Source organism: Saccostrea cucullata, unplaced genomic scaffold, assembly GCF_032062105.1.
Source record: "Saccostrea cucullata isolate Sc308-1 unplaced genomic scaffold, CSIRO_AGI_Scuc_v1 ctg312, whole genome shotgun sequence".
In the NCBI taxonomy this organism is placed as follows: domain Eukaryota; kingdom Metazoa; phylum Mollusca; class Bivalvia; order Ostreida; family Ostreidae; genus Saccostrea; species Saccostrea cuccullata.
Window position 1 is genome coordinate 764,870 of NW_026929887.1, and position 24,537 is coordinate 789,406.

At 34.9% G+C, this 24,537-nt stretch overlaps 1 protein-coding gene across 1 annotated transcript; it reads left to right on the forward strand.

Moving 5' to 3' along the window:
* The first annotated feature begins 21,183 nt into the window (after window positions 1-21,183).
* Window positions 21,184-24,366, forward strand: LOC134282386 (uncharacterized). Its single transcript, XM_062764785.1, has 4 exons — window positions 21,184-21,356; window positions 22,428-22,620; window positions 22,706-22,849; window positions 22,944-24,366. Exons 2-4 carry the CDS (start codon window positions 22,485-22,487, stop codon window positions 23,759-23,761), a joined length of 1,098 nt encoding a protein of 365 aa, XP_062620769.1. The 5' UTR covers window positions 21,184-21,356; window positions 22,428-22,484; the 3' UTR covers window positions 23,762-24,366.
* Window positions 24,367-24,537: the final 171 nt, after the last annotated feature.

The following is a 24,537-nucleotide window of genomic DNA, read 5'->3' on the forward strand; positions in this document are numbered from 1 at the left end:
AAGTGTTGCATATATAGCTATTTATTTTGTCACAAAAATCATTTCCTTATTGACCCCCGCTTTCGCGAAAGCGAGGGGACATTAAATCTCATTCGTCTGTCCGTCACAAAAACTTTAACCTTGCTCATAACATTTGATTTAGTGGAGCTATGACTTTCATATTTCACAAGTAAATTCCTTGTGATAAGACCTTTCTTTGGGTACCACCAAATTTGACCTTTTGACCTTGATCTTATAGTTTTTAACCCACTTTTACACAAAAATTCCAAACTTTTACTTTGGCCATTAACTTTTAAATGATACTAGGACTTTGATATTTCACATATATATTCTTTGTGACAAGACCTATCATTGGATATCAACAACTTTGACCTTTTGACCTTGACCTTAGAGATTTTTCATACTTATGAAAAAACTTTAACCTTGACCATAACTTTTGAATGGTAAGGGCTAGGGCTTTCATACTTTACATATGTAATCCTTGTGAGAAGACTTTTCATTGGATACCAAGAACTTTAACCCTTTGACCCTGACCTTGGAGTTCAGTGATGATTTTTAAATAAATGACATATGATAGGGCGTTCATATTACACACAATATGTCGTAAAAAATAACATCACACCCACAAAGACACCGAAAGCGGGGGACCACAATTCCTTGAATTTGCTAGCATGTTAACAATTTAAATGCTAGCAGAGCGTTATGAAGACAACTATTATACTGAAGATTATGCAAGACTTTTTGATGTATTCTTAGGTGCTGCATTTCCTATAGTTTCTTAGGGGCATGTGGTGGTATGGGGGATAAATTACAAATTATTTGGGACCAGGTGTCCATGGAGTAAAGGCATTATTTTAATCATATATTTTCTAATGATAGAAAAATGCAAAATTAAAAAAATTATCAAGAGGCCCATGGGCCTTATAGGTCACCTGAGCATTATGCAACAATTTTCCAGTGACTGAATTTGATTCCTGTTTTAAGCCAGATGCTATGACATTCACAATTCTAAAAGAGGCATCATTGATCATCATAACTATACATTTAGCAGTTTAAAATTGCTCAGTTTGGTTACTTAATACCCATAAGCAGGGCAGAGGAACAAAAAATGCATTTCAACTAATCAGTAATATTCAGCATTAATTAGTAGTGCCCCTACCATGCATGAACCCCTAACCCTTAGGCCTAGATCCACACATTGCACAATTTTTGAAAAGGCATCCTTGCTTTTCAAAAATATTTGATTGATACCAAGGAGCAGATTTCAAACAATATTCATTCATTTTCAGTCTCTAAGTACAGTCCCCCCCCCCTCTCTATGGTACCCCTGACCCCGGGGCCTTGAAATTCACAATTCTGGAAGACTAGGGCCCTTGTTCATAACTATAAATGTAGTTAATCTGCTTAATACCCAGGAGCAGAGAAGAAAATTTTCATAGATTTTATGTATTTTCACTATATAATCAATAGAGCTTCGCCCTAACACGAGAACCCCTGACCCTGGGGCCATAAAATTCACAATTTTGGTAGAGGCACTCATGCTCATCATAACTATGCACCTAGTTAATCTATTTAATACCCAGGAGCAGAGAAGAAGATTTTCAAAGAATTCATGTATTTTCACAATATAATCAATAGACCCCCCCCCCCAACACCAGAATCCCTGACCCTGGGGCCCTAAAATTCACAAATGTGGTAGAGGCTCTCTTGCAAATCATAACTATGCACTTAGTTAGTTTATTTAATACCTAGGAGCAGAGAAAAAGATTTTCTAAGAATTCATGTCTTTTCACTATATAATCAAGAGCCCCCCCCCAAACACCAGAACCCCTGACCCTGGGGCCCTAAAATTCACAATTTTGGTAGAGGCACTCTTGCTCATTATAACTATGTATTTGGTTTGTTTATTTAATACCCAGGAGCAGAGGAGACGATTTTCAAAGAAATAATGCATTTTCACTATATACTTATTTAGCCCCGCCCTAGCACTAGAACCCCTGACCCCAGGGCCATGAATTTCACAATTTTGGTAGAGGACTCAATGCTGATTACAATGCAAAAATTGCATTAATTTTAGTGGTTTTGGCCCCAACCCTCCGGCTTCAGGGAGCAGGGATCATGAAATTCACAATTTTTGTTCCGCTTCATCCATAGATACTTTGTGCCAAATTTGGTTGAAATTGGTTCAGTGGTTGCAGAGAAGAAGCTGAAAATGTTTCAAATATTAACGCACGATGCACGACGACGGATGAAAATGGATAGCAATAGGTCACCTGAGTTTACTCAGGTGGCCTAAAAATGAAAACAACGAAGAAATATTCTGGATCAAGATGGCCTTTATTCTGGACTATGATTGATGATGTAACAACTGATAAAGTGACACAGAAACTCAACCTCGTACAGTACATGTATTTCGACACAAAGTGGTTTATCTTGGAGTTTAACATGCTACAACAATCAACTCCTCGATTGGTGGAGGAATGTCATAACCAGAAGTCTCTGTCGAGACTGTAGCTCTACTGGTTTGTACTTATCAAAAACCATTGCACTATTTTATGTATCTTTGTGAAGTCTACTTGTGTGCCAACTTATTTTGAAATCAAACTAAAACTGTAGAAGGAGTAGCGTTTTAAAGGAATTTCACAGAAAATTCTATTTTTAGTAACCATGGCAACACCGTTCATCGAAATCAAAAACCGATGCACTATTCTATGTATCTTAGTGTAGTCTACTTGTGTGCCAAGTTATATTGAAATCGGACCAAAACTGTAGAAGGAGTAGCGTTTTAAAGGAATTTCACAGAAAATTCTATTTTTAGTAACCATGGCAACACCGTTCATTGAAATCAAAAACCGATGCACTATTCTATGTATCTTAGTGTAGTCTACTTGTGTGCAAAGTTATATTGAAATCAGACCAATATTGAGGAAGGAGTAGCGTTTTAAAGGAATTTCACAGAAAATTCTATGTTTAGTAACCATGGCAACACCGTTCATCAAAATCAAAAACCGATGCACTATTCTATGTATCTTGGTGTAGTCTACTTGTGTGCCAAGTTATATTGAAATCGGACCAAAACTGTAGGAGGAGTAGCATTTTGAAAGAATTTCACAGACATATCTATTTTTAGTAACCACGGTAACACCGTTCATTGAAATCAAAAACCGATGCACTATTCTATGTATCTTAGTGTAGTCTACTTGTGTGCAAAGTTATATTGAAATCAGACCAATATTGAGGAAGGAGTAGCGTTTTAAAGGAATTTCACAGAAAATTCTATTTTCAGTAACCATGGCAACACCGTTCATCGAAATTAAAAACCGATGCACTATTCTATGTATCTAAGTGTAGTCTACTTGTGTGCCAAGTTATATTGAAATCAGACCAAAACTGTAGAAGGAGTAGTGTTTTAAAGGAATTTCACAGAAAATTCTATTTTTAGTAACCATGGCAAACCGTTCATTGAAATCAAAAACCGATGCACTATTCTATGTATCTTAGTGTAGTCTACTTTTGTGCCAAGTTATTTTGAAATCAGACCAAAATTGTAGAAGGAGTAGCGTTTTAAAGGAATTTCACAGAAAATTCTATTTTTAGTAACCATGGCAACACCGTTCATTGAAATCAAAAACCGATGCACTATTCTATGTATCTTAGTGTAGTCTACTTGTGTGCCAAGTAATATTGAAATCAGACTAAAATTGTAGGAGGAGTAGCGTTTTTAAAAATTGTTTACAGACAGACGGACAGACAGACAGACAGACAGACAGACAGACAGACAGACGGACGGACGGACGCCGGACGCATTACTATCGCATAAGCTCTTCTGGTCTCTGACCAGTAGAGCTAAAAAAGACGAACATACGGACATTCTTGGTGAAATTTTAAGGCTCTGTAGATTTACATGCACGGGAAGTTGATGATATACATGTATTTAAAAGTTTAGTAATTTTACATTTTACATTGACATAGGGGTAAAATTCTAAATAAAACTAGAAAGTCTGCTATTGCAAGCAATAGCGTATGTCGCCCCGAACTGGACAAGACTTTCATTTTTTCATCACTAAAACAATACCCATTAGCTAAGCTTGGACAACCATCAACATCAGTCCTATCAGTACTTTGATTTAAAAATCAAAGTTAAAGAATTTTCACTTTTCCCCTGTTTCCATGGAAACTGTTGACATTTGCAATTTTTAAATCCAATGAGCACAATTACAGATACTAATCATTAAATAAATAAAATTTCATAAAGAATGTTCAAGGGACCAGAGAGAAAACTCGTGGACAAAATTCGTCGCTTTTTGCAGATTTCCATGGCAACAGTAGCCATTTTGAAACTGAATGACTATACAACACAACTACAGCCAGTGATCCTCCTTTGACGAAAGTTTCAGGAAGATTGTCCCAGCCATCTCTGAGAAACCGCCTGGAGAACAAAAACATGCGTTCAATCGCAATATGTCGCCCGACTTCGTTCGGGAAGACATAATAATACAATTTACGTTAACATAGGTTCCATATTATAGAACCGGATGCAAATGTATAATTATAATGACTCATATCATAATTTATTATTGTTGGATTATATAATTGATTACTTAATTGATACATGTATTGTTATCTAAATTTATTTGAAAAAATTTTCATTGGTTGCATATATTTTTTATTATTTATTTTCTCTTAAAGTTGACGGTCAAAATCATTGTGATATATAGTAGTAAATACATTACTATAATTATCCAATAGAACACAAGGCTACTTGTATTCGGCGCGATTTTTTTATAAAATTTATCGCTTATACAATATTTGTCAGCATCGGGCTCGATATTTCACTCGATATTCTTATACTAATCAAAGTACTAAAAGTACTGTTTGGGGTTGATTTTAATGACGATTTCAATAAAATTTAATGTTCGACACTTTGTTCACAACTTTTTTCAAATTATGTTCATTTATGCTTCATAAGGTAGATGTGAGAATTAAATGAAAAAGAAAATGACACGATTCCACAGAGTCAAAAAGGTAAGGTTGTTTTGATCATCATAACCTTAGAATGATATGCCCAAAATAGTACGACTTTTTCTCTGTTCGATTATTTTCAATAAAATTTTACAGTATTTTTCTGACCTAAAGTTTGTTTAAAAGGGATACTAATAGCAAAACCATTTCTGTAACTAAAGTTACTCCCCTTCCTCTAATAAAGACAACTTAATATTTAGTAGTATTATTATTTTAAAAAGTAACAAGGCATCTTGTTCAAACACTGATACCAATGTATGGTAGCTTATTGCCATGAAAATCAAGTCTTTAAAAGAAAGTTAAACTGTAGAGTATAGGGTCATAATGTAATACTGGTAAATTTTAGTTTGTTACATTGGCGTCGAAAGTAAATTAAAAGGGGGGGAGGGGGGGGTAAGTGAATGAAAAAAAATAAATTTCGAACCTGAAAAATCTTAAAACCAAAAATCGGAAAATGTGTCTATTGTCCAAACAAGAAAAACCTATTTCGTGAGGGGGGAACTTCTTTCAGTACCATTTTTTCCCTTTCAAACACTTACACTTACCCTTCTTCTTCGACTACATTGCAACGTGCCTGATGAGAGGAGGGGGGGGGGGGGCTAAATAAACCTACGTCTCAATACCTATATGAAGTCTATCTTTGTAAACCCCCCCCCCTCCCCGATTCCGACGCCTATGTGTTATGCATAAAGTTAATTTATAAAAACAAAAGCACTAAATGTTTTTAAATGCTATAGTTGATGTTTGGATAAATATATACATGTATGTAGAGAGAGAGAAAAGAGAGAGTAGGTCAACTCAAAGAAATGCAGTAAATTTCGGATTACACTTGCACAAATCGTGGTAAGACATGCATGGATCAAAGGGGATACGGATCCCTAACAAATTCTAATTTTTTTTAAACTGACAAAGTAAAATTACTAAAGCTATGTCTCGAACCCTTTTCCCCTTCCGATTTGAGCCACCACCTCCTAGGGAAAATTTTCTGGATCCACCTAACAAAAAAAAAATACAATCGGGCTCGGGCTGTCGACTTGAATATAACCGATAATGCTTAAATTATAAAGAAAATCGCTGTCATTTGAGTGTTTTAATGCAGGGAGAAAATACTTCTGTGATATTGGGATGAGATGGACGCGCTGGCGCGCCGACGCGACAAATACAGTTAGCCGAACACGATCATATCCATCATTCATATAGTTCATTACGACAATAGCCAATTGCAATGAATATTCATAGCCAATAGTAAAGCAAAGAAAGTATTCGCGTACTCACCCAATCTGCGCAGACAAAGTAGCTTTATTCTAAACTAGAGGCCGATGGGCCTTATAGGTCACATGAGTATATTTAAAAACTTTCCAACAAATGAATTTTATTCGTGTTTAAACCAGAGGCCATGAAATTCACAATTTTGAAAGAGGCACGATTGCTTATCATACAGTATGCGGTATACCGATCAGACCCAACCTGACACCCAAGCAGTCCCAGAAAGCAGTCCCCAGGACTGCTGTCTTGGACTGATTTGTTCACTCATGATTGAAAAAGGTTCTGAGTGACATGATAGCTCCGCCCCATTGTATATTCTGAAATTGCAGGCTCCCCTTTGTTTAGTTTATTTGCAGAAGAGAGGAGTTTTGATTATTAAAAAAGCAAGGATTTCTTACAATCTTTTAATAAGTAGAGATTATTATAGTTAATTAATATTTTCATAGACTGTATATTTACACAAATGTAGTTTAGAACAAATTTTAAAAAAAGTTGTTAAATATACGGATATCAGGAGATTTTTATCCCTAAAAATACACTACAGGTTTTTGAGAGAAAAAAATAACTACATGTGGGCCCATTTTATTGTTTAATGTAAAATTATGTTCGCAGAACTTGCATTGGCACTATTTTAAAAAATCATTACAATTAGATATGTTTTTTTTTAACTGAAGAAGCTACAAGTTTTACAAGTCAACGCTAAAAATGATTATTCCATGCAACCCTCAAATAAAATCTAACAATTTTTTTAATGACCATGAATTAAAATTATGCTACCATTCTTCTGTAACATAAACAATGTGTACAATTATTGGGGAATTCATTAATAATTGAATTAGTTTTTAATTTATAAACAAGTTATTAAAAGAGTACATTTATTTCTAAAAATGTTGAAAATACCGGGAAATGTGATTTATTTCTCCTTTGTTATTCTTGCGTTTACCTGGCCGATTAATGTGTATAAAATTATTTCAACACCGTGGTTTCGATCGCCTTAGGGCAGAAAATCGAATACTTGTTATTTTGGTATGTGCATCAGTGTTTCACATCATTGAACATGCTAGTCAACAATGTCCTTAATTTCAACCTACCGGGTATGTAATGCGAGAAAAAAAAAGATAAATGAAATGTGTATAATTTTTTTTCAGGATTAATTAATTTTGAACGGAATTTGAGGGTTCCATTCTGGTGATTTACAAATGTAAATATTTACAAATAAAAAACTTAAGCTCCATAGTAGAGCTAGAGAAACTAACGATAATTCAATCGACATATCAAGTACCTCTAACCCAGGGGCCCGGAAATTAAGCATTTTAGAAGAAGCAGTTTTCTTCGTCATAAATATGTAATAAGATCATTGGCATAATACCCAGGAGCAAAGAAAAAGATTTTCAAAGAATTCATGCATTTTCACTTTATAAACATTAGAGCCCTGCCCTAACACAAAAAGCCCTGACCCAGGGCCTTAACCTTTTGGGCAAGCAAAACACACCTTCTAGCCTTCAGCTTCAGTCCAGCTGCAAGAAGCTTCTCAAAGACCAACTCTAGGTTTTTCAGCATTTCGTCAAATGTCTTCCCGTATACGATGACACCGTCTAGGTATATTAGACATATCTGCCATTGTAAGCCAGCTAGTACAGACTCCATCAAGCTTTGAACGTAGCTGGGACATTACAAAGCCCGAACGGCATGACATTAAACTCATACAGACCTTGACGAGTAACAAATGCCGTGTTAGCCTTATCCTGTGGCTCTAGCTCAACTTGCCAGTAACCAGCATTTAAGTCCAACGTACTAAACCTCTTGGCATCACGCAGCTAGTTTACAGACTCGTCAATACGAGGTAATGGGTAAGCGTCCTTTGTTGTAACACTGTTTAAGCGCCTGTAGTCTACGCAGAATCTTCTAGACCCATCTTTCTTCTTTACTAGTACAATTGATGAAGACCAAGGGCTTTGTGACGGTTCTATAATACCTCTTCTTAACATGTCAGATACATGTCCCTGAACCTCTTCTTGCATTGAAATGGGAGACGCTTTGGTGCCTGCTTAATAGGTGCATTTGTACCCGTCTCTATTTTGTGCCTGACTTTAACTGTTCGTCCTACGTCTTCATCAGTCTTGGAAAACAGTGATGCAAACTTCTATAACAGACTTTTGGCTTTCTGTCAATATTCCTCATCTAAATGACCAGTACTGCTTTCATAAAGCTCTTGCAAATGGAATGGCATGTCACAATTCTCATCAAGAAGGTCATTTTTCTCCGTCATCAAAGACAACCTCATCAACTGAAGTTAATTTCCCTACAACAGTTCCTGGGTACATGGTTCTACTATATCATCTGAAATATTCATGATACGGATGGGAACCGTGTTCTATCTCCGGACAAGTGTTTTAGCCAGCAAGCAAGAATCATTCCACCATCACTTCCGATCTAGGTGGTACAGTGATCCTATGTACATTGGCTACTTTATATGAGCTCGCCGACCCCTCAAGCTGAATAGGGTGCTCTATGCCTGAGATTGATATCTGATGCCTACGCACATCAATTATTGACTCATGCTTTATCAGAAAATCTAGACCAAGTATTCCGTCTATCTACCGTAATATCAGCTATAATCATCTCATGTTGTAGCTCGACATCATTCAGCTTGAAATCCACTGGAACCTTTCCACGTTAAATGTAGTTCCACTTGCAGTTAATACGTCTCTCTTAACTTCGGTCATTGCATTGTTTCCTGTCCTTGCATATTGTAGACAGCAAAGATACTGTAGCACCTGTATCGACCAACAAGTATGCATCCATTCCATGGATACGGGCCGTAACATAAAACCCCTCTCCCATTGATAGAGCTTGCAGATCTAGAGTACTCATCACCTGACTTGGGATCTTTCTTTAGAACTGTACCAGGCCTCTCATGCTGAACCTTCTTAGTATTGATCTCGTTCCTAAATTTGTTTTTAGGCTCTTTCCTCAGCTGTGGGCAGTCTTTTCTTAGATGCAAATCGGATCCACACTTGTAGCATTTCTTAGTTCGAATTTTATCATCTGTTTGTGTCGCTGGACGAGGCAAACGTCTCTGACTTTGTGACTGAAACTTCCACTGTCTCAGTTCTCTCATATCACGCTGTAATGAGCGCATGTTCTTTTCAATTGTTTCTATGAAAAGATCGAGTTTCGAGTTCTTAAACGAGTCTTCAGTATTCTCACTCATCACCCTGACTGTATCTGTGCGACGGCTCTCTGTTCTGTTGTATGCTTCTAGTTTCACAGCTCTCTGTATCGCATCATTCAGGTTCATAGGTCTTGCCTGCTTAATCTTGAGACGCATATCTGAGTTGTGCAACCCATCTAAGAATTGATCTATGGGTAGGCTAAATTTATGAGTCTTCTTATGTCTCGAACCATCTCTGGCAAACTCTCAGACGCTTTTTGTCTTCTTTCTATGAGCCGTGCTCTATAAAGCTATGTCTGGTTCAAAGGTGCAAACATATCTTGGAGAGCCTTAACTAGTTTACCATAGTGCTGTCGTCCTTCTTTAGGCTGATTTCCTAATACTCCTTGTGCCTGGCCTCTAAAGGATGCAGCCAAGTATAGTCCCTTCTCAGTCTCTGTCCATTTATTAAGAAGACATACCAATTCGAAGTGAGACAGATAATCATTGAACAAACCAGATCCATCATATGTAGCGGGCTTTACAAAATTTCTGGATTGACCTTGTCTCAGGTTTGTAGGAGTTCCTTGGCTTGGGAGCACGCATGGGAGGCCGCTCATTAGATACAGAACTCTCATCATCATTCGTACATGAACATACATCATCACTGACATATCCACTCACACTATCTCTCCTTCTCATTCGGGGTACTGGTACTCGTGACTGGTCTGTCTTGGGACTCCAGGAGTTTGTGTTCTAGGAGTGTTTGTAGTCATTACAGAGTCATGTATCTCTCTTTTGAGACGAACTATTTCCCTTTCCGGAAAATCAAAATCGGCTTGTAAACCTGACATTCTTCAACAAATGACAAAATGATAGCAATGGATTTAAAAGAACTGACCCAAATCCCGACGCTGCCGCCAATTTTTGTAACGTGTCCTGGGTCCGATGATTTGGACCAGTCCGGGGGATGTATAAAAATGATCAGATTTACAAGAAAATAATTACAAGGGTTAATATAAAAACATCGAATCAATATATACATATATTTCTAGGGTTATCTTTCCCTTTAATATAAAAACAAATCAAAAGCAATGAGATATCGGACCGGGCTTTGTTCTTAGTATCTGTCTGGTGTATGTGTCTCAGGGATGTGCCACCAGACGGCTTTGTCCCTTGATACAATACAGGCTGTAACCAGGTACTAGAAAAACACCGCTTGTATTTATATACAGTAAATATACCACTGTTAACAAGCTAGTAAAACAACACAACATTGTGCAGTTGTATTAACAGTATTTATCTTTTTATGACTCTAACCACCGTACCTTCTCTCTCGACAGCCAAACAGAGAATGACCAATTATTTTGGATGCACTCGTACATGTATATATACTTGAGCGACACCTGGACTAACCTCGGCTTTCACCATATGCCTAACGATAAAACCCGATAAAAATTGAATCCCGAGCCCGGTCGTCACACATGTAAACAAAGGTTTGTCAGTGTAGAAAATATTGCACATTTTTTTAACAAGCGTATCGGGATTTGGAAAAAGTGTCGCTAATGAGCTCCAATTTCAATAAGCAAAGATAAAAGTAGATTGTGATTTTAACACCCCCACTCCCATTATTAGGATACGTGTTTAAAAGAAACAGACAGACTATAGCTATTTCCTGTACATGTATACTGTCCATTTTATTTATATAACCCAGACTACTCTATATCATTTGAATGGGTCAACCTACACCACGTGTTTTGAATTAAAATCACAATAAAATAAGAAGGGGTGACCTACTGCGACACGGATGTCAGTTTCTACGGTCTCATCCGAAAGACCGGTCTCCTCGTCCCATTGTAGGATTCGAACCCGCGACGTAAGGATCAACTCCTAACTTCGAAACTCTGGAGCAGGCACTATAACCATTGCGCCACGCGGACGATAGAGGAATGAAGTACAATAAAATGAATTCCTTTTAAACAGTGTAAAACATTTATAGTAATGCATAAAATATGGGATAAGAAAGAATCTCCCAAGATTTAAGGATGGATATGATTTTAATCAAATTTTGCTTTAAGAAAAAAACACACTACTCGTTGATTAAAAACTATATCCAACCACAAATCATTCATAGGATATCCTTTTTATTAAGCTTCATGTCTCGTGTGACAAATCTTAAATAACAACTTAATAGTTTGGAGAACATTATTAGAACAAATATAAAATTGATAATTATTAGTTTGTTTTATATAAATGTATGCCGTATACAATTAAAAATACCTGTACTTGATGAGTAAAGTCTGTAAATGATGCCTTTTTTTCACTCATTAATGGAGAGGGAGGTAATTATGTAAAATATCAATTAAGTGCAATACATTATTGTTACAGAAATCATTTCCTTTTAAACAATTATTAACTTGTAGAACATGAAAACAATTTCGATATTGATAATAATATTTGTTTCATATAATTATTTGCTGTTTTCATAATCAAGATATATTCTTTAAATTTATATGTCTGTTTGAATATTTTTAAGATCCCAAAGAACCAACATGGATTTGAACTACCATATCTAAGACTATATTGGATTCCGAAACTTCTTCAGAATCCTTACAAACAAAGATATTTTTGGGTTCCAGTCAATGCTCAACCAAACCTCTTTCTTTACTCCTCACAGAAGATATTAACAGTATTGAAGGAGAAACTTCAAGAGTACTGAATGAAGAATGAATTTGAACGACCATATCTATATTGGATTCAGAAACGTCCTAAGAATCCTTCCGGAACTTCCAGAGAATCCTACGTCAATGCTCAACCAAGCCTCTTTATTTACTCCTCTTCATATTAACGGTAGTGAAGGAGAAACTTCAAGAGTACTGTGTAACGATATCTTCCAGAAGTGGTGTTAATCAGATGTGGATACTTAAAATTCCAAGGAACTTGAGGACAATTTAAAATTACGAGGTTTTATCAAAATCAACAGTTTAAAAACTTACGACTTTTCAACTTTAAACACAACCATTCCCCACGAAAAATTAAATTCCAGGCTATCTGATATCATTGACAGCTGTTTTTTTTTCAATAAAAATGGAACTCGTAAATTTACTAATCTTGTCATTGGTCCATTGCAAAATTATTTTGTTAAAATATTCTGATTGTACACACAAGAACACTGAAGTTGACTTCAGAAAGATGCCTGCGTTTCTGATTCACAATATCTGTGCTTTTTGGAGACCAAGTCTTCCAACAATTAATTGGAATTCCAATGGGTACCAATTATGGGTCCGTTATTAATAGACCTTAGGCTATTTTTGTATTCATATGAAGCAGAATTTGTAATAAATAAATAAATAAAAAAAAATAAATACATAAAAATTACGTGAAAAGACGAAAACACTTGCTGTGGCCTTCAACTCGACATTTAAATATATCGACGACGTATTGTCTATTAACAATGGAAATTTCCATTCCTATGTCGTTACGATATCCTGGTGAGCTTGAGATAAAAGATAACACATAATCACACATCTGTTTCATATTTAGATATTTTACTTGAAAAGGACCTTAATGGTAATCTAAAAACCTAGCTCTATGATAAACGTTAATGGTAAGCTAACAACCAGATCTCTAAGATAAATATGACGACTTTAACTTTACAATCGTCAACTTCCTTTACTTATGCAGCAATATACCTTCATCACCTGCATACGGAGTTTATATATCTCAGTCGATTCGATACGTATGAACAATTTCGACGTTTTTCATACTAATTGTTAGTCCATTATTTATACACTGAACTGACTACGGATTTTCCACACAGGAGCACACGGCGGGAGTGACCTGTCGGCAGAGGATGTTGACTCCTCCATGGCACCTCATCCCACCTTTGATTTTTTTTTTTAGGTCCGTGTTTGTTCTGCTCCTATTTTGTATTGTTTTATGGACTGTTTATATTGAATACTGTTGGTTATCTCGATATGTTTCATTTACTTGATTAGTAAATTATACAATAAATGTGTTGTTTTCATCTATTTAATGTTACGTTTTTTGTTCATGATTTTTTTCATTCAGATTAAGACACCATCTGGTTTGCTGTAAATTTAAACCTATACTGGACACTCTGTGCCATTGAGCAGCTAGGAATCTTTTACGTGTCTTTATCGATTGCAGGACGGGACCTCAGTTTATATGGTCTCATCTGAAGGACCGGTCTCCATATCTCGCAGTAGGGATTCAAACCTTGCGACATAAGGATCCACTCCTTATACCATGAATATAAAGCGAACGATTTAACAAGGTTACCACTACTCCACGCGGCTGACTGATATGGGTGTTAATTAATAAAAATGCCATTAAAGTGTTGCATATATATAGCTATTTATTTTGTCACAAAAATCATTTCCTTGTTAACAATTTAAATGCTAGCAGAGTGTTATGAATACAACTATTATATTGAAGATTATGCAAGATTTTTTGGTGTATCAATTTCTAGTTGTAAACGCTTCCCTATACAAATAAATTGATAATCAAGAACTTGCAATGCAATTCTTAGGTGTTTCATTTCCTATAGTTTCTTAGGGGCATGTGGTGGTATGGGGGATAAATTCCACATTATTTGGGACCAGGTGTCCTAGGAGTAAAGGCATCATTTTAATCTGATATTTTTTAATTAAACAATAAAATACTTTCTTTGTTTGTTATTACTGGAATGAACGGTCGCAGCTGTTGCAGAAAAAATACATAACCCGCTATGTACATTTTTTCTGCAATAGCTGCGACCGTTCATTCCAGTAATAACAAAGAAAGAAAGACATTTTATTGTTTATATTTATATCTGTTTAAATTATCATTTTAAGTAGGATTTAAAATATTAATTATTGTGTTAATGATGCGAACGTCTTTGTACGTTTCATTGATGGAACGGCCACTGATCAAGAAATTTGTACAGTTGATATGCCTAATGTAGTTCATGCAGTGATGAACGCAATGGGTTTTCTTAAGAAATAAAGAAGAAAATATTCAGTGGATGTAAATATTGATAGAAAAAGGCAAGATTAAAAAAAAGGTTTAAGAAATTAAAAATGAAAACAACGAAGAAATATTCTGGATCAAGAAGGCCTTAATTCTGGAGTATGATTGATGATGTAACAATTGATATAGTGACATAGAAACTCAACATTATTTTTACCTTACCCCACCTTTGATGTAAACATTTTATATAGTAATGTTTTGATCTATTTGGAAGTTGCATGTAGTGATATTGGTATCACTGCAAGGTTTATTAATGTAAATCTATTAAACTACTTTTTCATTTTTGTAATAGTTTTTACAAAATTGTCATTTAATAATAAATGACCTTTTTCAACTTCAAACGGTGTTGTGTTGTTATCAGATAGTGTAATATTACATCAAACAGAGCAACCTTTAGTGCGATTATCAGGAAGATGGGCATAAATGTATTTCGACACAAAGTGGTTTATCTTGGATTTTAACATGCTACAAGAATCAACTCCTCGATTGGTGGAGGAATGTCTTAAAAAGACGAACATACGGACATTCTTGGTGAAATTTTAAGGTTCTGTAGATTTATTTGCACGGAAACTTGATATAATTAAAAAGTTAGTAATTGTACATTTTACATTGACACAAGGGTAAAATTCTAAATAAAATAATACAATAAACGTTAACATAAGGTTCCATATTATAGAACTGGATGCAAATGCAGGGGCGTAGCAACCGGGGTCAGGGGGGGCCTGGCCCCCCCACTTTTTTTTCCCAACCTTACTTATATTATAGGAAATGTTAATTGAAAGTTTGGTTGGCCCCCCCACATTTAGTGATGTACCGAAAATGTAGTATTAGAATTGGTAATAAAAGTACTTGATACTGAAAAAAAGTTTACCTACCCCCCCCCCCCCCCCCCCCCCCCCCCCCCCCCCCCCCCCCCACGAAATAGGATTTTCGACTTTGGGCAACTTTTCCCTTTTTTTTTTTTTTTTTTTTTTTTTGCTTGTCAACTTTTTAGGTAGGTAAGAAAAAATTTTCTCTGGCTGGCCCCCCCCCCCACTTTCAAAAACGATGCTACGCCACTGAAATGTATATAATGACTCATATCATAATTTGTTATTGTTGGTTTATATAATTGATTACTTAATGATACATGTATTGTTATCTAAATTTACTTGGATATTGTGATATATTTAGTAGTAAATATATTACTATAATTATCAAATAGAACACGATCATATCCATCATACATGTAGTTCATTACGACAATAGCCAATTGCAATGAATATTCATAGCCAATAGTAAAGCAAAGAAAGTATTCACGTACTCACCCAATCTGCGCAGACAAAGTAGCTTTATTCTAAACAAGAGGCCCATGGGCCTTATAGGTCACCTGAGTATATTTAACAACTCTCCAACAATTGAATTTTATTCGTGTTTTAAACCTAGAACCTCTGACCCTGGCGCCATGAAATTCATGATTTGGAAGAGGCAGCCTTATTATCCTCTCAATCAAATGGGAAAATCTGTCGTCAATTCAGTGTGTAAATAATGGACTAACCATTGGTATGAAAAACGTCAGTTGGCTTTTGACTCAATAATAAATTGCTGACAAGATCATTGTTTCGACCATAGAAGTTACGAAATGCTGATTTTAAACGAGACTGTTGTTATTCTTGTTTCATCAACTTGTTCGCCAATAATTTACCTTGTCTTATAAATTGGACGTATACATATGAACGTAAAGCAGGCTCTTGCGTATCGAATCAACTGAGAGATATAAACCCCGTATGCAGGTGAAGGTATATTGCTGCATAAAGAAGGGAAGCTGACAATAGAAAATTTAAAGTCATCATGTTTATGTAATTCTCACAGATTCACTCAAATTGCAATAGGAGTGAATAATCCTCTTAAATATATATCAGTTTGAAATCGACGAATTATTTAATATTGATAATACTAATTTTATGTATATAATTTCATTTTTTCCATTTATAAATATGCATATATGGATCTATAAATAACACACAGACGTAGGTACTGACATATTTAAGTCTACAGCTCGAGAAGTCAACAGGTCTAATGCTTAATACGGCCCCCGTTAATATATAATATTTATGAAAAACACTTTTACATTCTGCCCCATCACCGAAGGAACTCAATCACCTCCGTAACGGGTGGTTCTGCAAAAGAAATACCTTAATATCAAATCCAATAATTGATAGTCGGTAGTTTTCGAGACTAATGGCAGCAGTGGTCAGCATCTTTTGATGTTCCCCAATTTCTTTATCAATACAGTTTGGGTGAATCTTCATAAAAATCTCTCTTACCCATGTCGTCTTTAGTGATTGCAATTCTCCGAATTCCAAGCTTTCTAGATACTCTTGTGACAACCAAATTAACTATTGAAATTTTTATTTATAAAACATATGAGTTACTTATACTTACATGGGAATATCACGGTTAATCATATTTGAAGAAATAATTCTTATAAAAACATTGTGAAAATAAATCTGCCTAAGGGCGATATATAATGATACAAATATAATTTTTATTTCAAAGACAAAACCACTTAAATGTTATTCAGAATTGATTCATTAAAACTAAACAGTTCATTTTTCGGAAATCGCAATGTGTTCAGTTTCATTACGTCCCAATTATCAAACCACCAATCAAAATCAATGAAAATATGGGAAAACTGTCACTCAATAGTTAAAATAAATTGATCGTCAATATTTTGCAAAGGAGTTTATATAAATGTTTCCGGGTCTTCAATACAATGATATTCATGCAAAACTTACTTTTGATTTTCTGCGATAAAGATCCCTCATTTAAAGATGCTGCTGCAAATATCGAACCAAAACACACATAAACTACTTGCTTTGCATACTGCCTTAAGGTATCCGATCCATAATAGCCTCCGATTCAATGAATCTGAATGCATAACAGATGTATATTGGCTGAATACAGCTCAGTATATGGAGACATAATCTATTTTAGTCTCAACATGTAACAGCGGAATGTGTCCTAATTTTTTACCTTGATCCATTTTTGAAGAGTTATCCCCCTTTGCGTTTAATCAACAAAATTCATTTTTTAAAAATATATCTGGTGAAAATTATTTTTAATCGTTTTTCTATTCTTAATAATTATATACATCTTTCATAGCATTTTTTGATATTCATCATTTTTATCTTTTAAAAAAAAATTGCTTGTTCCCATAGACCTCAATGCATTCTTAGTTAATTAATTAATTACTGTTTGGGTAATCATAGTTTTGAAAATTTCTCCTGGTTAATCCTTTTCTATCGTAAACTGCTTTGAATTAGTTTCAGAGTATTTAATACAGGATGGATATTTAAGGTTAGAAAATTATCCCTTTTATGGGTCGGATAAATAAATACTCTCTCTGAAGGATTCTTAACTTTAAGACTTATTCTAGAATGCTTCAACTGACTGAAATAAGATGTTTATTATTTTAAGTTAGTAATGTATCCTTATATATAGTCACATGTAATATGCATTATAAACATAACATTTATCTTTTAACAAGAGGCCCATAGGCCTATAGGTCACCTGAGCATCATTTAATTAACAGCTTCCCAATCATACATTAAACCAGAGGCCATGACATTCACACTTTTGAAAGAAGCACCATTGCTCATCATAACTATACACTCAGCATGCTTGCTCCAGGTTGATTACTTCATACCTGTTGCGGGTTCTTCCTTATTATAGTAAAATAACAAAAGTCAAAGCGTTTTCACATTTATATAGATTACATCAACTGTACATAGTATATTCCGGCTCCACTGTAACTATTACCATACACCATAAAACACAGAACACAGGACGTAACGTAGGACGTGTAAACTGGAACGGAGGACGTATAACGGGACCTACATAACACAAAAATTGTAAACACATTAAGTTACACATTAAATACTCAAATCTACATACAAGTTATTACCCACATAACCCACCATACACAAACATGGGATAATAATGGGATCAACATCACAGCGCTGCATTACAGAACTTGTATTAAATGCTTTTACACAATAATTACATTATTGTACATGTAACTTACACTTACACACAGTAACTTCACTTACATAGTTACTTTACTGTTTAGAATCATATTGAAACTAAATACGACAATACTGGAGCCGATGCTATCAATTAACATTACTCACTATAATATTTATAGAACATACAAACTATACAAACGAACGAACGAACATTCAAACGAATAAACTAGAATAAAAATACGTTGAAATAACAAAGTTATCCCAGGACCGTTTAATTAACAAAACAGAGAAGAAAATGTAAATAAAACATGTTACTCATCTCAGAAGTCAGTGTCTGTATTAACGATAAAATTATTATAACTTTACAAAACTTTTCAGTATTAAAATTGGTCAATTGGACAGAGCTCGTGCAGCTACATGTCGGTAAGCCGGTTCTAAGAAGCGTGGAAGCCTAAACTCAGGTGAATAAATACAGGTAGTGGAGAGGTACCAAAAGGGTGTTCGAATAAGAGATCCAGAATAGGATAACTGAAAGAAACTACGGAACAAAGTTCGAATAATAAATACAGTAAATTTAAAATACAAATAGACAATATAACACCGTAAATGTGACAATACCCATAACCAGAGTAGGGAAACAAAAAATGTATTTCAAATAATCAGTAATAATCAGCACTGCCCCTACTCTCAGGAGCCGCTCACCCTGGGACCGAATATTTCTCAATATTAGAAAAGGCACCCTTGCTAATCATAAACGATTGATAAATCCCGAGGAGCAGATTACAAAGCTTTAAGGTATCCGATCCACAATTCGCCTCTATGAAATCGGCCGACTTCGGAACATGTCGTACAAGATCGGAAAACTAAACGTTCCATATATTTTTTTTTTAATTTACAAAAATACATTATTTATATTATTCTAAGTAAACGTTGAAACGTATGAATATGACTATGAAATAATCCAAGCTTTAAATTTAAAAATAACGCGCACGAGAATTCTCGAGACTGTCAATTTCCGTCATGGCGCCAGTGAAAAGAAGACGGAACAAACTCGGGCGGTTCAAAAGTCAGCCGGGAATACAGCCAAAAGTCAGTGAAAACAAAAAGAAAAATGTGATCGAAGAACATAATTATACATCAGAACATATTTGTACAAGTTTCAACGGCTGTGATGTATGCTGTCCAGGGCTAAGTAAGTTGAATGCAGCGAAGAAAATCAACACGAACAGTTTGAAACTAAAAGGAAGACGTATTGTGGAATTTAACATACTCATTGAAGGTCTTGCGAACTGTAAGAAATGTTTTTGTGGTCCTTTATTTCTTTCCCCTCAAACAGTAAAAGCAGAAATGAAAGTGGGACTTTCGGGGTATTTATATGTGCAATGTACCTACTGCGGTAATGTAAACAGAGTACCCTATGGGAAAAAACAGAAGAAGGTAAAAGGCAAGAGAGGAATGCCCAGCTTCTGCGTGAATACTAAACTCGGTGCAGGTAGTTATTGTTTATATATTTACTATATTATTATGTTTATTCACCAATCAAGGGCCCACGGGGGGGCATGAACAATTTTTACAAAATGATAACATTGATTACAATTCTATATTAAGGATAATGTAACATGACTAGTGATTAAGTTTATAAAATTAAACAAAGTGAGCCAAGTTTCTTGTGATTTTTTTTACACTAGGATATAAAACTTCCATGTAGATAGATGGGTTTCTTATAAATTTATGAATTTCTTTTTGATAGCAATGATTGATTCAGTTGGTGGTCCACAGAGGATGAACAATTTTCTTGCAACACTCAATCTGCCAACAATTAATAATAAAAACCTTAAAGTTATGGAACGCAGAGCTGGTGAGATGATTGAGAAATTTGCAGATGAAAATATGAGAAATGAAAGTCAAAAGGCATTCAGAGAGGAAATGGGGTATGTATACTTGTATAAAATGTTATTATTACTAATGAAAGCATACTTTTGAATATTTATCTTCCTTTTATTTAATTTTTTGTTGACTTTTTAAAATTCATTATATGTTTGGCTAATTTCAGAGAAGTTGCAGCACAGGAGATGGATTCAAATGCAGATTTTTATGATAAAGAACTTGGTGTCGCAATAATTGAAGATGAATTTGAAGGGTAAATATTTGAAGTTCGAGCATATAATATATTTGATTGAAAGAGTATATACTGTTTCCCAAGAATCATTTTCTTTTTTATTTTTAAAATCCATATGTTATTTGTAGAGATCCATCACTCATTGAAAAATGCAATATGGGAGCATTTGATTTACTGACTGAGAGGTAAATAAATCTGTATTTCAATTTGGGTACTATTTTAGCTAATAGTCACATACATCAAGAACCTATATAATATGTCAGTTGTAACCATGCTTTCAGTAATAGTACATCCCCTCAACTTCCTGCCAAACCAATGCCAGTAGTGAAAAAAGTTGGTGTTGACAGAACTGCATCAGCCAAAACAAAAAAGAAAATTATATTCCCCTCAAAGACACGATCAGGAATGACAGTAGCAGCTGATCATGCTTGGCAAAAGAGAGGTTATGACAGCTTAACAGGTATTTTGTTGAAACTATTCCAACATTTGTATAATTAATTATAATGCTTATGTAGATATGGGCTGTAACAAAATCATGTATTTCTTTGTAATAGGACATATTACCTGATAAGTAAAAGGAACAAAGTATTAAAGACAGTTATCAAGCATCGGTCATGTGCAACATGCAAATGGTGGAAAAGAAATAGGCCAGGTCAGAGAATAAGGTCTCACAGATGTGTTTGGAACCACCGAGGCAGTGCTAAGATGATGGAGAGTGAGGCTGGACTACTTGCACTGAAAGAAATGACCAGTCAAGGTACACCAGTTGAGATTATTGAAGGTGATGGGGATAACACTCTAATCGCCCGTCTAAAGAGTCAGTGTGGTCTGTCAGTTGTGAAAAGACTTGACAAAAATCATTGTGTTAAAAATATTATAAAAACTTTTTATGAACTTCGCAATTCGAAAGTGGTCAAAATTTCCAATCAGGTCATACAGCATTTAGCAAAGTGCATCAAATACATATTTGCGAAGAATCAAGGTGATGAAGAGGGAATGCGAGAAAATTTGGTAGCATTGGTTCCACATCAGTTTGGTGACCACAGCAAATGTCATGGGAGGTTTTGTGGGTATAAACGTAAACCTAATGAAACTTACATTCATAGAAGTTTGCCATATAAAGTACCGTTGCAGGATCCATTGTTACGTCATAGTCTTGATGAAATTTTTGCTCCAATCATTGCCAAAAGTGCTTCATATGTAGAATTAGGGTCAAGTCAGGCATGTGAGCATGCCAATAGAGAGACATGTCTTAGAGTTCCGAAGCATCTCCATTATGGCGAAAGTGAGAGTTTAGATTTTAGAGTGAAAGCAACAGCAGCATATATTAATGAGGGTAGAAAGTACTTGTCAGAGGTATATTGTTCATGGTTCAGTTCTTTCTTTTCTGTTGTTTATTGAAATTTCTGGTGATACAAGTTGGAATTTTGAAAGGTACTTCTGTTCTTGTTATTTCTTGTTGGGATTAGTTGAAATGTTGACATTTGTTAATTTTCTTTGTTCTGCCATTCTGCGTTTACTTTTTCAGACACTAAAGATCTGGTATTGTTGAAGCACTAATATAATAAATTCTATTTATTACATGTTTACAATTACTGGGAATTTCCGGTAGGATATTACTTATGTGATAAATGTTTGATACAACATTTTGATGAAGTTACAACATATTTTCTGCATTTTTATCAAAATAACAATAAGACTCAAAAATAGGACACTAAGAATTTGTTGGGAAATAAAGATCATGACTCATGAGAAATTAAATTTAATCTATAAAAATTTACTACAATAATGTTGTGAACTCAAGTATTTTATTTTGTAATACATACAGACTTTCGTCAACAATGACCTGTCTCCTGGACACTTCTCCGAGTCCTATGCAGAGAAGATGGACGCTGACAGGATCAAGAGGATGGAGCGGGCCAGGTTACCAGAGAGAAAGAGAAGAAGGCTGACGTTGAAGGAAGAGAGAGCAACCTCAAAGGGAGGAAATGAAGCAATGGAAGGATTGTCCTATCAGTCTGGTTTGTCATTTTTCAGATGCAGAAATTTTCACAATTATTTTAGTATGTACAGTGTACAATATAAAAACATTTTTTTTTGTTTTAGAAATAGGACTTTCTGTCAATGATAAAGAAGATATAGAAAGTATCCCTGAGCCTGTGCCAAAACCAAGCTTTTGCTCCTCCACAAAGTTGAAGCACTGCCCTTCACCAAATGTTGTCATTTTAGATCTGGAAACCACTGGCCTGAGTAAATATTTTTTTAAAAATATTTATTTAAAATACTCTATGTAATCAGATAAGATTGGACTACCATAAAAATTTGCATCCATATTTTTTTTCAGTTCAGCATGGCATTGTGCCCCACATCACCCAGATTGCTGCTGTAAATAGGAATACAAAGGAGCAGTTCTCCAGATATGTGGCTCCAGACCTGCCCATTACACCAATGGCGGAAAAGGTCACCAACATAACCTGGAGTGGTGGAGTTCTATGTTACCGTGGTGAGCCAGTTGATTTTGTGAGAGTAAAGTCGGCACTGGAGGATTTCTTGGAGTGGTTAGAGAAATTTCCCAGCATAGTAATGGTAGCACACAATGGCCGAACATTCGATTTTCGAGTATTATGCAGGGCATTTCATAGATGTGGTTTGCAAGAGAGATTTTGCTCTAATGTTGCAGCATTTTGTGACTCGCTTACTCTTTTCAGACAAAAGTACCCTAAACTTGATAAGTATAAGCAAGAATTTCTGGCACAGCATTTTTGTGGTCATACTTACAATGCCCATAATGCTCTTGATGATGTTGTCATGCTAGATGAAATTATTGAAGCAGGACTTATCTCTGTTTCAGACTTTAAAAAACATTCGTATGATACAGATTGCCAATTTCTTCAAGAAGAATTTAATTCTTGTAAATCAAAAAATGTTGCTTCACTTCGCCCTCTTATTGGTGAAAAAGTAATGAAATCCTGCACGGTAGAAAATATTGCTGGATCTGGACTGAATCTGGGTCATTTGAGACTGATATTCAAGAGAAGTGGTGAAGATGGACTGGTTAATGTGTTTTCTATGAAAAATAGTTTAGGGAAACCAAGAGTCACATCAGACAAAAAGGTGTTGGGAGAATGTATTCCAAAACTGTGTGCATATTTTAGCAAATGATATGTTATTATGTGTAAAATTGTAAAATAGCTTAGGGAAGCCAAGAGTCACATCAGACAAAAAAGTGTTGGGAGAATGTATTCCAAAACTTTGTGCATATTTTAGCAAATGATATGTTATTATGTGTAAAATTGTAAAATAGTTTAGAGAAACCAAGAGTCACATCAGACAAAAGAGTGTTAGGAGAATGTATTCCAAAACTATGTGCATATTTTAGCAATTGATATGTTATTATGTGTAAAATTGTATAATCAACGTCAAATGTCCATTCAAGCAATACAAACTTGGAACAGAGCAAACATTGATATATTAATATTTTAGACAGATATTTCTATGATTTATTAGCTTGAAATTTGAGAGAAATACATTTAGTGTTGTGAAAATATCAGGTTGAAACCGTAGAAAATTTGTTTACTTTACTTTCTCGAAAAGTTGCTTATGAGTTATCTCCCTTTGTGAGTTGTTGCCCCTGATGACCTATTTATTTTTAACTACTGTTGCTGCCCTATAGATTAAACACAAAAGAAAATATTGCTTCCAGTTATATAAGAGAATTATAAATTATTCAAATTAACCAAAATTGTTAATTTTTTAACGTCCAAAAATGTGGGGTTTTTTTGTATAATTTCACTTGCAGAAATTGTAAATGTTGAATTTTTTTTTTGTTTTTCATGTATTTATATATAAATGATAAAATACAACAGGTATTTAAATTGACTTTTATTGTTTTTAATACATTTCTGTCATTTTATGAATGCTGTGAATCAAATTTTAAA